The sequence below is a fragment of the Seriola dumerili genome, unplaced genomic scaffold (assembly GCF_002260705.1).
Source record: "Seriola dumerili isolate Sdu_G_001 unplaced genomic scaffold, Sdu_1.0 BDQW01000149.1, whole genome shotgun sequence".
Lineage (NCBI taxonomy): Eukaryota > Metazoa > Chordata > Actinopteri > Carangiformes > Carangidae > Seriola > Seriola dumerili.
In genome coordinates, this window is record NW_019174404.1 from 1,294,143 (window position 1) to 1,310,005 (window position 15,863).

The following is a 15,863-nucleotide window of genomic DNA, read 5'->3' on the forward strand; positions in this document are numbered from 1 at the left end:
TTCTTCCTTGTCAAAATCTAGTGCCCACATTACCCACAATGCAACTCAATCAAAGAATGTTCGGTTAGAGATTTGGTTTGTTATGCTAGTAGTGGTTAATGTAGCCTTGAGCTACTTCAAGTCTCATCACATTTATCAGATTTCACGCATCTCCTCCTGGAGACACATGTAGTAGTATTTCTTAAGACAACTTTGATGTGTAAAATCTGTGGAGTTTCCCTTTAATAAGACCAGTATCAGAGCCGATAACGGGACCCGTGCATCCCTAATTGTCCTCCAAAGAAAATAATGAATGTTACAAATTATAGGAGCAACTTGAGACTTATGATTTTATTTGAAGCATCATGTAAAAACTAATGGAATTTTTCACAAACTGAAATAATCAAAGGACTTTCAAGAAGCTCAATCAACAGAAACCATGGACATCGCAGACTTTCCTAAACTAATATTACATGTTATATTTTAAAGACACGTTCCGAAAACAATAATGAATATTTGTGTATGTGTAACAAGAGAAAACAAGCCTGACCTTGTACTGCAAGTGTGTGGAAAAAACAGTTCCTCATGTGGGCACTGTGTCGTCCTGAGTGTTTAGTTGCCGCAAGTGCAATGCATGCTGGGAAAACTTAAACTGAATGAATGGAAGATACAGTTGCCATGGAATCTCACAAAGTCTTTATGTCAGTTTCAATCCCCTTTTCCCGTCTCTGTGTAAATCCAGTCTGTACTCAAACAGAGTGAAGTTCATGATTTTGGCAGGAACCTCAGGAACAACAAACTCTCTTATCTTCTCGTAGCCCATGTGCTCATACAGCTTCTGAGCATCTGTCTGCACCACAGACGTGTACAGGACGACTGCTGCGTAACCCCTGTCACGAGTAAAATCACCCACTGTCCGACACAGAGCCTTAGCGATGCCCATCCCGCGGTGACTGCGGCACACAGACATGCGTTTCAGCTCCAAGCACTCAGGCGCATTCTCAGCAGGGAGGCACGCCACCGTGCCGACCACCCGGCCGTCGCTTTCAGCCACCCAAAAACACGAGTCCTTCTGCTTCAGGTAGGTCTCACTGATGTCGTTGAGGTCCTTCCTCAGGGAGGTCTCGATGTATCTGTTGAACATGTAGACGACAAACTGCCGGGCTCCGGCCAGGGACAGGGTGACGGCCAGGATGGGAAGCAGGAAGGACTTGGAGCTGGTCATGAGAGCGCAGAACATGCACATGAGCACCATCTGGGTCAGCGGCTGTTTCAGAAGGTGCATGAAGGACGAAGGCACGTGCTCGCTCATCCCCAGGGTGAAGATCTCCTTCACTGCCTCGGCGTCGTCATCCCGAAATTTCCGGATCTGAATATTAGCCATGGCTCTGCTTTACAATTACACAGGAGGATAAAATGTGAGAGGAAATGGCCAGGTCAGTAGGTTAGCAATCATATAATCATTCCTTTGTCCTTTTGTCTTGTTTCTTTTCAGCATCACAGTGTCCTAAAGCCTGTCCCTACGTCTCTAAACTGTACTCACATTTAAATAATCAGTCTGCTAATTGATCTGTTAACAGAGGCAGAGTATGCACACTACTTCTAGAGCAGGGTGTGAGGATCTTTGAAAGAACGAGCTAAAATTGGTTTGATTAAAGATTTTGTTTTTGAGTTGTTTAAAGAAGAACGGACTGATGAGACTTGGAATAAGACAAAATTAGTTCAGTACTGAAAATTAGATTGAAATTTAATCTGCTTAGAAAGTAACGATCTCTGAGTGGCCAACTGAGATGTGGTATCTTACCATTACATTTGGAAATGGGACCTCATGTTGGTACTGAAAGATCGGCTTTGTCAGTTATGCGAGTTAAATGACGTAGGAAATGAAATGCACGTTGTTTTCTATTGTAACACCAGAAAGAGGTTGTTCAGTTAAACTAACAAATATCACTTTCTTGTGGATGTGACTGTTTGACAATGTGAGGTCATTAAGAAAAAAATGCTTTGATAATTTATTTTTCATTTGGAAAATAAATGTCAGTCACAGGAAGTATTTCACATTATTGTATGTAATGTAATCCCATGTGGGAGAGACCATTTTAAAAGTATGACACAACAGTAAAAACTAATAGAAATTAATTAATTCAACAGATAATCAACTAATAATCACAGTCTGTCTAAGTATTCTATTAAGTAAAGATATTAACCATTTGTGGGCATATACCCCATTTAAGTTAAAATTATTCAAATACTTTTATTGTAGTCTGATACAGGAAGGTTCACTTAAATTTTTTAACATCCAGACTGGTGATAAATAAACTTGTCACTACTCAGGTGACACTGTTTTAAAGACATATCTTTCAACACTTTCACGATCCAGTTCATAGAGATTCACTTCACTGCATTTCAGTTGGAAACAGTGTACATTGAATCCATTAATCTGACAGCTGCAGTGTTCGCATTGACTTTGCAGACAGTGATTTTACATGCAAATCATAAAATTAGCTCATCTGCTGAGAAGCACCAGGATGATAAATCATCTGATCGCAGCTGATCACAGATTTATCAGTAAAATATAAAAATGGATGATGACTAATTCTCCTCAGCTGCTTCTGGTTCTGGTTCCTGTTATTGTTTATGCTGACTCACTGTCACAACGTCATGAATTGTTGGGACATCTTGAATAGAAGAGAGCCATTGTTAATGTTATTATTAATACCTGCGTTTTTCTTTCTATGACAAGTCAAAATGTCTGCTGTAAAACAAGTATTGCTACAGTTCAAAGTGTGTAATTGTAAGTAGGGTAAGTGGACTGTAAAACACGGATAGTATACTGCTTACTTTCCTTTTACATAATGTATGTTACTTTATGAGTATGATTACAATTTAAACTTAAGGCACTTGTACTTGAGTATTTCCATTTTATGTTACTTGATAATTCTACTCCACAACAATTCAGAGCAAAACATTGTACTTTTTAAACTCCAAAATATATTTATTTAACAGCTTTAGTTAGTAGTCACTGTTCAGACCTAAATTCTATATTAAAAACACATAATGAACTAATAAAAGGCAACGCAATACAACCTTTTTGGCATGTGACATTTTTTTGTATGCAGTTCCCTAAAAAGAGACATTTCCTCTCTGAACGTCTCACATAGTTACATTTGAATGGCATTCAATATTTCACACGCACACAAACATAAAATAAATTAGAAAACACATTAGTGTATCAGATTTATCATTGGAGAGGGCACAACAGGAAAATGCTGCTTCCACACTGATGCACCTGTATTAATATTGTAGTTTATTGTGATATATCAGTTCACATTACAGGAGTACTTTTATTTCAAAGAAGAAATGCAGTGCTTTTACTTCCTCCACTGCAGTAAAGATTAATCTTTCCATCCTCGCAGGCTTAAGTTAAATAATGAAAGAGAAGTTCACCTCTGGCCACAGTGACCCTCAAACCGACAAGGTAAGTCACATGAGTCAGTTTTTACGATTTTTACGGTAAACCAGGCAACGTTAGTAATCCGTAATTTGTTAGCCGTTTGACCAACTAGTGCAAGTAAACATCAAGCATTAAACAAACCAATGTTCAGACCATAAAAGACGTGTCTCCTGTGAGAAAAATATAAACGGACAAGACTTTAATTCCACTGATTAGCTAACAGCAGCTAGCATCAGTGTTAGCATCACAAAGCTGCCGATTGAAGTCCAAAATCTCTCTGAGATTCCTGTAGGACTAAAAAAAAAAAAAAGGCGAAATAAACACGACTTACCTGTTTTGTCTCGACGATTCAAGGTGGAGTCGGAATGTGAAGAGAGCAGCAAAGTTACCAGAAACTCAAAATCATGCTCATTTCGTTTGTCTGCGACTTACTCATCAGCTCGGACATGCTGCGTTCAGGGAAAGTCGAGAGAAGGGGAAAAAGAAAAGACAAATCAGTTCCGCCTGGGGACTTCATTATATGTAACACAGGTTTGTTAAAACTTATGATCTCACCAAGTGCCTGTCAACAGTTCTCGATATACGTGAGTCAAAGTTACAACTAGGAGGAAGATGTGAAGTGTTACGTGTTTTTGCCACTCGGCTGCTGGTAATTTACCAATGGATGTAGATAATTACGGGCTGTACGGTGTGACCGGAATGCATCTTAAGCCACTTCCTGTTGATTGGCTGACTAAGTGTCTGCATAAAGTTGTTTCTACATTAAATGTAGATACGTCACTAAATATTAAAAACTAAATATTCGTCAAAGACATTATTTTACTTATTATGGTGTAACTGTGTATGTACTATTAATTTGAGAGTTAATTATTTTGTTGTTACCATATAGAAACAAGACAGTATTTAATTATATAGCCAGTTGTTTATTTATCTTTTATTGTTTTGTTGGATCAGTACTTTTTGGTTTGTGAGCCCTTGTTTTATTTGAATATTTTTAGAGATCAGAAAAAGTAAACGTATACATTCCATCCATTATCATCCATCCAAAAAAGGACTTGTCTAAATAAATATAAATTAAACATAAACATAATTTTGCAAAATCCTTTATATTCAATTTTTCTGTGGAATAGTTGTTGTTTTTTCTTTTTTGTATTCCCTATGGTTGATTATTTTATATTTTGAAAGTTCATTGTAGCCTCTTGGGTGTGTGTGTTTGTGTATGTTGATTCTTCTTTTGTATATGACTTGGAAAAATCAATATTAATATCATTAATGTTGTATTTCGACCTACAAGAGCGCAAACAATGAGATGCATCATTCCCACAGGTGTCATCGAAACCTTAACATTTTTTTGAGTGTCTAAAATTTGAAACAGATTTTGTAAAACATACAAACAAAAAACTCCAGCTATACAACCTTGAAAAATAGTCAGTGAAGGTCAAAGAGGTCACAAAACACACAGGTCAAACTCTGCTGCCATAACAGCCAGAACAATGACTGTTGTCACAATAACAGAACATGTGTTACTTCACAATGCAGCGACTCTGAGGTATAATAAATGTGAGATATTCCACAATATATGAAGACTGAAAAAATAATTTATTGTCTCCTTAAAACAAATTTGTCTAGATTTAATACATCAAATGATTGTAAAGATTTTCCCTTTTTATGGAATAAATGTTCCACTAAACTGATAGTCAAAACATAAAAAGAAAACATAATTTTTCCTTTAAACATTTAGTTTTGTTTGTACAAAACATTCACTTTACATTCACTTTCCTGCCCAGCCGAGTGAGCTGAGAGCAGAAATGGAAGCAGCTCATTAACTATATTTATTTCCAGTTTGTGTTTTCCTCCCCTTCTAACCCAGATTGATCTCCCCTGCAAACATGGTGATCAGCAGTATGATGATGAACCCGGTCAGCAGCCCCGCGTTCTGGATCAGGAAGAAGATGATCTTGTCGGAGGTTCTTTTCTGTTCTCGTGCGATGCTGTCCATCTCTGGAAACTGTGATTAACAATGATAATCAGATATCTCTCTCATACACAATCCTTTAACACACAATATACACTGGTCTGATTGTCCAACACGCCACATAGTGGGAAGTAATAACACACAAACAGCAAGTGTCAATGGGTTAGTTTGTGTGGCTACGAGTTTTACATTGTTCCAGTGCAATGAAACAAGTCATCATTACTTTTGCATTTTAGAAAATATACAGATTGGCCAGATGGGAATAAAAAAAGAGCCGTAACAAAAAGGATAAGACTCGTGTTTTTCATATTGTCAGCTGATCCCTGTGTATGCACAGTCTGCTACAGCTCACTCCTTTGTACGTCCCCTCACTCACAATATAAAACTTTAAGGTTGTGAATTAATTAATAACATTTTTCTCCTCCTTAAAATTAGGCTTGTTTTCTAGCATATTTATCATCTCTAAAATTAATCAAATAAAGCAACTGCTTAAAATACTCTCAGCTCATAGAAATACGAAATGATTGATGATGGGATCTTTGTATCATTTTAAATTTACTCCTGTTTGAGAAATGTTTTATTTCAGAACATTTCTGAACTTTTTTTAATTACTGTATATTTTTGATTAATTTTAAACCAGTATTAATTTATTTTTTTGGCCACTTGAGGGCAGCACAACAGGCTGTAAACACATCACTGACAAACTGTATTATCACCATTTACTATATGGTGAATGTGATAGGAAAAAACTCGGCAGATAAAGAGCAAAATTAATGAGGAATGTTTCTGGCCACAAATGTTGCACAAAACACCTCAAATTAAGCCTGAGTTAAGGTTTCCTTAAAATAAAAACAGTTGCACAAAACACCCTTAAGGATTCCTTAAAATTTTCATTTATAATGATTTCTCCTCATTAGTCTTATAATTAAGGAATTACTTAAAGTCAGTTATTGTTGGATTGTTTTTATATCATTTTATACATTGGTATTAAAATATGGCTGCTAGCCTCTTTAAATAGACAGAGTGGAGAAGTTTAGAAACTCTGGTCTTTTCATGGGATTATGGGGTTATTATAAAAAGTACAGACACAGACACAAACATTTTCAGACAAAAAAATGTTGGATTTCTTTTTTTCCAGTATCCTCCGACAGTGTAATCTAACTCACCATGTCTGCCAGTGCAATATACAGGAACATTCCTCCTGCGATGGCAAAGATTGCATTGGGGGCAACGTTGCTCCCGAGCAGGATTCCAAACACGAGGCCGATGTAACACGACACCGCCGACAGCAGGTTGAAGAAAATGGCTTGAGGGATGCTCATACCTGCGTTCAGGAGGATCACGAAGTCGCCTGCACAGAGAAGGAAAACACAACACTGATACAGTGAAGAGGAACAGGCCGTTTGAACATGGTGTCAGAAGCATCATGTTCGTGTTTTTCTCTCCTGTACTCAGCTAGTGATGATATAAAGTAACTGTTGGTGTAATAACGATTAAGGGTTTGATAGGACTTTACAGAATTACTACCCACTGAAGTTTAATGAAGCTCCCAACAACACCCGCTCACTCCCGCTGCATTATGATTCCACTCTTTGTGTGACAAAGAAGCAAAACTTTATTTATACAGCACATTTGATTCCAGGTGGAAGCACAATGTGCTGCACTGAGCATGACTTATCAAGGAAGCTGCAACCACAAAACTATGTGGATAGTGCAAAGATAAAACATTTAAAACTCATAAATGATATGCATTAATTAAAAAACCATTAAGAAAATAAAATAATTAAGACCCCAATGATCAGTAAAAAGGTGTTAAATATAAAACTATTAAAAAGTAGGAATAAAATGTGATTAAAAAATAACAAATAAGGAATAAAAGTAAAATAAAATGGTAAATTAAGAGCAGCAAACCAGAGTTTTCAGTTTAGATTTAAAAGATATGATTAAACAGCATGTTCCAGCAGCTCGGAGCATAAAAGCTGAAGCAGTTTCACCAATAAACATTATCCTTCTTCTCTTTAATACAATACATCTCTGTCTTGCCTCTAAAGTAACTAGACAATCCATGCATTTTCATTTTGAAGACACAGAGGCGAGGACAGAGTCTTGGAAAAGACACATTTTTGGTGCAATTCTGCAGCCTGTCAGCAGAGGCCGATAAAGATCATTGATTCTTAAAGGCGTTTTTAGTTTGAGTGAGAATATATAATCTGCTTTTAACCCCTTTAAAGCCAATTTCACCCTTTGATTTCTCTTCCAGCAGCTGTAGGGATGGAGGAATCATCTTATTCCACAATATCAGAGATGTTTGTTTTGTTTCAGCTCACTCCAGCTCTTCACTGCACCGTGCCATCAAATGGAAAAAATCCTGAATGTCACAACATTCAACCTGACATATCTGGTCTCTTTTGTAACTTTGGGATCTCCCAAAAAACTTAAAGTAAAGTTCTGTGGGTTTACACAATGTTTGGCTGCACAGCGTGTGCTTGTATTGAGGAGGTTAAATGCTGATGACTACTAACCCAGCTCATGGGGAAACTCTTCACACACGATAGCAGTTGAAGTGCTGAACCCTGTCAGTACTGACACGGTGAACGACGCACCGATAGCCAGGCCGTCGATGAAGTTGTGCAGCGCGTCGCTCAGCGTTATCATCCACGCCACCGTCTTGATGCTGGTGATGTGCTGCCCACGCAGCCAGTGGCACATCACGCCTGACCCCTTGGCGCTCTGAGGAGTGACGAGACGGGTTAAAGGAGCGTGATTTCACTGAAGAAGAGTCGTATGTAAATAATGACATGTGAGTCACAAAGATAACACACAACGATACCTCTGTGTTTAAAACCCAAAGTTCAAATCATCCAGAATACGAAGGACAAAGTTGAACATTTTGCACCTGATCAATACTTTGTTAACACATTAATCTTATCAATATTACAAACAAGAGAGCAACAGATCTGACTGCTTAAACACTCCTCGTGTTGAATCTGAACTGCAGTGACAAAGCTATTCTCACTGCACTCAGAACAGGGCTGAACAATTCATCTAAATATTATCAGAATCTCAATATGACAAAGTGAAATATGCCATTTTTTTTTGATAAAGGTAAAATGTGTCACAACAGACCATAAATTAACCACAAACTCTCCAGACATAAAGGATCATGTTTGTTAAGTACAAGTCCCAAACTAAAATCACATCATCATTATTTTTAAATTATTATTTTTTAAATGAAACTGAAAAATAAAAATGATGACTCCAACTGGAATTGTAACTCATGTCACAATCTGATTATTATTGTTTTTGCATATTGTTCAGTCACAATTCAGAAATAGGTTTCAAGCCTACAGCCATGCTAGCAGCCATCTGCCTGGGCACTGCAGTGCTTTGAGCTAAAGGCTAACATCAGCTGATGTTTAGCATGTTCACATAAATATCACTAAACACAAGCTAAAACTGAGGATTATATCCTGATAAATACTGGATCTCTGAGGCTGATACTGTTAGCAACAACAATCTCTTAAATGTAGGGGTTGTTGTTTGTTAAGGATTGTGGTTGTGATATTTACTTAGTGGATCATTTGGCAGCTAAAAAATGAACTTGTCAGTTTTCTCTGGAGGAGAAACTTTGTAACGGTGACACTGTTTCGAAATGATTTCAAATCTAGCTTGGCGATTTATCATTCTGGCGCTACTGAGGCTGAGAGAATGTCATCAGTTTACATACTAGTTTTTCTTTTTAAAGTTATTACAGACCATCCTGTGGTGCAGATGAATGTCTGCACTAGGTTTAGTGGCACTCGGTCCAGTAGCTGTTGAGACATTTCACACAGAGTCAGGAGGATTCATCCTGTGAATGTCTCCACAACACCGACCATCCGAAGAGCCACGGCTAAAAACAAAGACGTGTGAGGTAAAACAACAAATCTTGGGGCCATCAAAATGTAAAAGACAGTACAGGAAATATATTCCCTAAACGGGAAATGTGCTGCGTTTGCAACAGAACTCTTAAATTACGAATATAATGGCACGAGTGTTTGTTAATGGGGAACCAGAGAACAGGGTGGACATAAACAGAGCCTTGGCGATTTGGTTGAAGATACTCTGCGGTGACAACACGCCCCTTCTCTCAGCCGCGGCCAAACAAGGAGCCTTTGTGCTCGACTCGGACAATCCCAGCTTTTAGCGGCAGAGGAGGGATCCGAGGCCGTCAGCGCCGGCTTCACGTCTGTTTGTTTAGTATTTTTGATCCCTTCAGAAAGCCAGACTCCTCCATATGACACAAGAGATTTCAGCGTTAAACATTAACAGCGGCTCTAATCGGCCTGCGTCACCGATAACGGCTCAATAAAGGAGCAAAAACTGAATCTCAGAGCGGCGGAAAAACTAAAGACGTCAAAACACCACCACTGTTTTTGTTGTTTCATCTTCTATGGAGATTTTTTTTATTTTTTTTTTTTTATGTATGACTGTGAAACTCACACCCTAATGACTGATTAAGATTTTAATTGACACTCAATCCAATAATAACCCTTGATGGATTCCTTTCGAGTGTGTCTGTGATAGAGGACTGTGGTGGACAGCAAATCTCTATCAAGCACACAGTTACTTCAGATAAGATTTCAGGGAAGACTCACTGTTTTTACAAGCTTATCTCTCCACGCTGAGCTACTCATTAGATAAAAGATCAGCGAGTACAAGGTTGCAACGGCTGTGTAGGTTAATGTGACATGTGCACAGACACAGTTGATCATTTCCCAACAGGTACCACTCTATTCTATTCTATTATAGATAATAGCGTTATAGATAACAGGAGCGCGTTTGGTACCTGGGAAAGTGTCACGTTTGCGTGCGGAAGGTCTGGGCTCGGGCTTCTCTTGTCTATGGAGACGGTGCTGATGCTGGTCAAGATGATGGAGTCCTTCTTCTCCATGATGTCTCCGTTGTGAAGGGAGTTTTCCTGAGGCGGCTCTGCAGGAGTGAAGTGGCTGTGGCCATGCTGAGGAGACGACAGACATGGGAACAATAAACAAACAATAAAATTAATGAATCAGGGTCTAAATCCCTCAACCTGTTGCTTCCTCAACCTCCATACCAGAAGCTTCAGGATCACTACACCATCCTCATCCTCATTATATCTCTGCTTAGCAAATTTGGCTTTTTCTGTTACTTCTTCATCACATAGTTTATTTATTTCTTATTACTAGTGTTTCTGCTGCAGGGACGACACTATGAACATGTTATATTTCAGTGGTGTAAAAATGAAAAGTTGCAGTTTTACAAGGGGTTATTGAAAGCTGAGCTTCATTCTTCATATTTAACAATGTTAGGATTCTATGTAATCACATGCATCTTGTATTTACTGACCCACATAGCAAAATGAAACTTCTGGCCCAACATACACCCGGGTCCTCCGCCCCAAGTCCGGCCCATATACTTCCACATGAGGGCAGATTCTGGCTTTAATCCTCCGGTGTTGTCTGACAGCTGCAAGATTTTCTGTGTGTGCGCCACAATTGGTCCAGATGTGGAAGCAGCATCTAACAATCAGGCTGTATATGGGCCAGATTCGGACCGTGGAACCGTGGTGTACACTGGGCCAGAACAAACATGTGGCCCCAGTATGGGCCAGATTCATTTTTCTACCTGGAGAAGGTCAATAAGGTCAATACTTGACACCAGCAACCTTGATGTTGCAAAAATGACTGTAACATGACTAAGATGACGTTTGATGTCCTCATGGTAGTCAGCAATTAGAAGCTAGATTGGCCAATAAACCAGAGCTATTCGCTGGCAGATTTACAACTGAAACATGATAAGATGATAAATGACTTTGTAATAAAATAAGTTTTTCACCTAATAATCACACTGCTCTGTTAACTTACATCATGCTCCACCCTGAGAGCCATTTTCAGGACCTTCTCCACGAAGAAAAGCAGGTAAAACCCACCGAATATTCCAACTGCATTTGCCACGTAGTTATCTGCTTTGGGATCAAACCCCAGAGCCTGTGGATTAACAGAAGAATATTAGCATTTATCTTTTGTTTATTTTAAAATAAAACATCTTTTTTCAATTCAAAATGACTTTCCTGATGATTGGCTTCATCTAACTTAGTCTCCGTCTCTTACACACCTCTGGTATGAGCTGAAGTACAGCATTGGAGAAGAGAGTCCCGATGGCCAGGCCGATGAAGTAGGTCAGCACTTTGGGGAAGTAGGATTTTTTGGTGAAGGGTATCAGCAGGAGGCCGAGCAGAGACGCGAGGTTGATCACAGTGACGGCCAGAAACCCGTAACCCCACACTGTCAGGAAAGAGAGGAAGAAACAGCTATTATTCTTCTATCATCAGTCACCATCAGAGTCCTAGAGGCTCTTGTTTTTCTGAGTTTGGTGACATCAATCCACCATCTTTCTTGGATTTTCTGTTGATGTGGTTTAAGTTCCTGTTTGTATTTGTCGTTTATTACAAACAAACTGCTGTAAAACTGTAAAACATGTCACTTCCAGTGCACCAGAGGATTTTTTTTTATTTCTATAAATCAAACATATGATAAATCACTGCAGAGGACTGAAGGGAAGAGCCTTAGACTTTTTCTGCCCTGAGCTGAGTCTCGGAGGCAGGACTTCCTCTCAGACAACATTTAAAATCCCACCTCTGTTCCCAAGGTTAGCTGACCCTAAGCCCAACCGTGGAGCTAACAACAGAGGAGCTGGGGGTTGGTGCACAAGCTAAAAGTAACTACAGCCTGAGAGGCTCGACTCAGGGCAAGAAAACCCAGCTCAGACAGCTGTGGCTGTGTCTGAAAATACTGGAAAAACCCTGTTAAATACTTGTAGAAAAGTATATGCATATACATATATATATATATATATATACATGACTGAACTACTACTGTATATAATTTATCTCCATTATAGTAGCTCGCAGCTAGCATTAGCATGGGGCCAAGCATGTGTTGCTAGTGGCTAATACACATTACTTTTCCTGTGTGGCAGAAACTAAAAGTCGGGAACAATTGCACCTCTTTAAAATACGATATCACTAAATGTATCTACAACCACGTGAAGTCACGGCTCGTGTTTGTTTTTCTGCCGTTAATTGAGCAAAGTCACGTCTTCAAAAGCTCATCCCAGACATTTTTTTGTCAGACGACAACAAAAAACACAACGCTATTTATTTGCAGAGGAGAAATTGTGTTCAGAAGGCCAGAGGAGGAAACAGCATGCACCGCGGACATGAGAGTGAACAACAGTCACAGTTGGCTGTAACTGTGTCAACAGCACCAAGGAGGAGTGTTTGACGGTGAATCTGAGAGGTCAGCGGCTCTGTGAGTCAAGCCAGGACAGCGAGGAGTGAGATGATGAAGACTGACTCAGAATTTGACTCGACTAACCTCATGAACAGTGTTTCTATAGGCCTGGTTTCCTGCTGAACTGAACGTAAAAAAAAAAACTAAAAAACTAACGCAGTCCTCCCTTTGCAAAGGTTAAAATGCTTCGTCTGTGTTGAAACTGTTTCAGAGAAGAGTTGATTCAACTTTCGGCTCATTTCGGAAGATGTAGTTTGTGGTGTAGCTACAGAGAGAGGTGTTTCCGTTATCTACCCTTAGTGATATAATGCACAAAATAATAGAAACTCTTGTCAGTCAGACAATGATTGAGGGACTGATAATAAAGCAGATAACCAGTAACTGAGGCATCTTAAAATGATGATTATATTGAGTTAAATTTAAGGGTATTTTCTCAATTTCTACATTATTTCTTAAGATACTCGCATGTAAGATGATACCCAAGTGTTTTATATCACATTTATCAGCTCTTTCTATAACGAAGCCTCTTTTAGACCCTCTTTACTAATATTACATATATTATAATTTAGCCCAAATGCTGAAAGATCTAAGCCCAGTTTTTTTTTTAATTCTTCAAATCTCTTGTGAAAACAAACCTTTACTAATGTGGATGAATTGTTTTGGTGCTTGAAATTGGTTTACCAAAGTCTTAGGTTCATAAAAATACTGCAACATGTGAGTAAAATCGTAGATAAGTGTATGAAAAAAAAAAACCTAAAATACAAAGTGTTGTCTATCACTCTACTCGCCTGCTTCGAGGCCTTGTAGCTCCGGCTGTGAGTCAGATACAATCTCGCAAGAATATGAAACGGAAAGGGGAGAGTTTACAGATGTTAACGACATACCTCGACCTCAGAGGGTTAAACATGGTTAGAGAACAGAGGCTGAGCTCACAGTGAGCTCCTGTTTTATCAGAATGTGCTTTAAGCCTCTGCTGTCAGTGTGTCATCTCATATCCTGTGACTAATCAGCTTAATTTTAAAGATGTTTATTTTCTATTTGACTAGAAGAGTTTATCAATGATGTCTCTCTGATGCCAAGGTGGGATAAAACAGTGAATGTGTCGGCATAAATAAACTAAAATAAAACATTCTTCTTCAACCCCCTTGTGAAATTTGACTAATCTGTTGATTTTATACAACAACTCTAAAACACTGCCGGGCCAAATTCAAGGAAACAAACCCCTGTGAACTGGGAATTATTTGAGTTGCGGGGGTCTTGACAAATAAACGGGGAGGCCTGCAGCAGTTGTGATGAAGCAACTCACCAGTGTAGTCGAGAGGCGGCACAGTCTTGGGGGTGGTGTAGGGGCAGGAGGGCAGCAGCACCTGGGTCAACACAGCGGGACAGATCCTCCCCAGATGTCCCACAGTCAGCTGACTGACATTACTGAACCCGAAGTGGGACAAGATCTGCTCTGCTGAGGGACACTGGAGGGCAGGGAGACGTTATCAGACATCTTTGAATAGTTTTTAAGTCTCTCTTCTGTCTCTAAATCTCTTCCTGCTACGTATTTAACGTTCCTATTTCTTATTTTTGCCTTCTTTTATGTGTTTTTCAGCTTCTGTGCATTGTATTGCATCTTTTTGTATGAAATATGCTATTTAAATATACCATGAAGCAGAAAACATGTATACTCATGTGTATACATGTTAGTTTAATGTTATTATGAAGTTTAATCCAAGATAAAAATGCTTTTCAACATATTGAGCGCGTTATTGACTCTTGAAATGCATTAATTACATCTATTTACATCGAACATTCATTAATGATCATGTATTTGGTCAAAAAATAAACCAGTTAGATGTAATACTAGAAAATGTCTCAAGCATTACCAAAAAAAAGTTCATATTAAACAATTAAATAAGCGATTAATTTAATTTATGACTTTGTTTAATCTTGTCATAAACAAACCTTACAATTTGGGCATAGCAGTTACACCCTATAATAAATTAATTATGAGCACATTCCATTTCTGTAGTTTATTAATCTTTAATAAGAGGTTTAAACAATAGAAACAGCAATAAATGTGAGTATTAATCTGCTCACCTCTTGGTTTGCCAGTGGATTTTCTTCAGTTACTGAGTGAGACCTTCTGGCTGAGATTAACAGCAGTAAATCTTCCAGATTCCCCGTTGAAATTGATGAATTTTCCCCATAAAAGTGTAAAATATTCTCCAGAAATCTCTGTCCATCCCCGTCAGTCACGTGTAAACTCTGGGATGTTGTAATAAAAGCCAAAAGGCACGTTAAAAAGCATCTTAAGTTAAACATCTCTAGTTTTGAGTGTTAGTTAAAAAAAATAAAAAATAAAAAATAAAAAGTAAAATAAAAATCTGACTACTTCAGTTACTCTGGAAACATTTTAGAGGAAGATCATGAGATCAGGATTCCCGGGGAGTTTGTTGGAGGTCCAGAATCAGGTCCATGTCAGTGTCGGGGGAAGGAATCGGGGGTTTTGGTTTTGGTTGGTGTTGTCCTCTCTGGTGGAGCTGGTTTTGGGAGTCGCGGTCCTGCAGTCCTGAGGTGGTCTGACTGATCCACCAGGACTGTCTGCTGTTGACCAGGTTCAAAGATCAGACTGCAACACACATGAAGGCAAAGAGAGAGAGAGAGAGAGAAAAAAAAATGGAGGTGACCGACCGCGTGCACTCACCGATTCAATGCTTTCTTTTGTGGCTGACTTTCTCTCTCACTCACACACAAACACACACACACACACACACTCCTTGGTGTGTGTGTGTGTGTGTGTGTGTGTGTGTGTGTGTGTGTAAGGGGGTGACAGAGTTAAAGCATGCAGGATGTTGAACGCAGAGAGACTCAGTTTACAGCTGTGCCGCCTTCAGTTCATTTGTGAAACAGCTGAAAGTGAAAAAAAAAAAAAATCATAAACACTTGTACATGTGGTTGTTTAAAGGTCCCTGTCGTCGCCTAGTGGCAGCTGCTGGTCAGTGCAGGGTAAAGAGTTGCAAAACACCACACAGTGAGTATGGTGCAATAATATACTGTATGTATATTTAACACAAAACCACTTTAAAACGTCCATTTAAAGCTGTTTTATTTGTATTCAGATCATTAACTGGACAGAAAGTGTCAATATCAC

The 15,863-nt window shown here is 38.8% G+C and overlaps 2 protein-coding genes across 3 annotated transcripts; both read right to left on the minus strand.

Moving 5' to 3' along the window:
* Positions 1-315: 315 nt before the first annotated feature.
* Positions 316-4,010, minus strand: LOC111225478 (probable N-acetyltransferase CML1). Of its 2 annotated transcripts, none has more exons than XM_022750378.1 (3): positions 3,989-4,010; positions 3,765-3,882; positions 316-1,367 (listed from the first exon to the last, which is right to left on the minus strand). In XM_022750378.1, exon 3 carries the CDS (start codon positions 1,361-1,363, stop codon positions 677-679), a length of 687 nt encoding a protein of 228 aa, XP_022606099.1. In that variant the 5' UTR covers positions 1,364-1,367; positions 3,765-3,882; positions 3,989-4,010; the 3' UTR covers positions 316-676. The 2 variants fall into 2 exon arrangements, with proteins under 2 accessions (XP_022606099.1, XP_022606098.1); XM_022750377.1 differs by having other exon boundaries at positions 316-1,370; positions 3,989-4,009.
* A 1,001-nt stretch (positions 4,011-5,011) lies between these two features.
* Positions 5,012-15,349, minus strand: LOC111225479 (zinc transporter ZIP8-like). The gene is made up of 8 exons (XM_022750380.1): positions 14,810-15,349; positions 14,028-14,190; positions 11,544-11,713; positions 11,294-11,416; positions 10,237-10,407; positions 7,931-8,138; positions 6,575-6,759; positions 5,012-5,441 (listed from the first exon to the last, which is right to left on the minus strand). Exons 1-8 carry the CDS (start codon positions 15,032-15,034, stop codon positions 5,295-5,297), a joined length of 1,392 nt encoding a protein of 463 aa, XP_022606101.1. The 5' UTR covers positions 15,035-15,349; the 3' UTR covers positions 5,012-5,294.
* Positions 15,350-15,863: the final 514 nt, after the last annotated feature.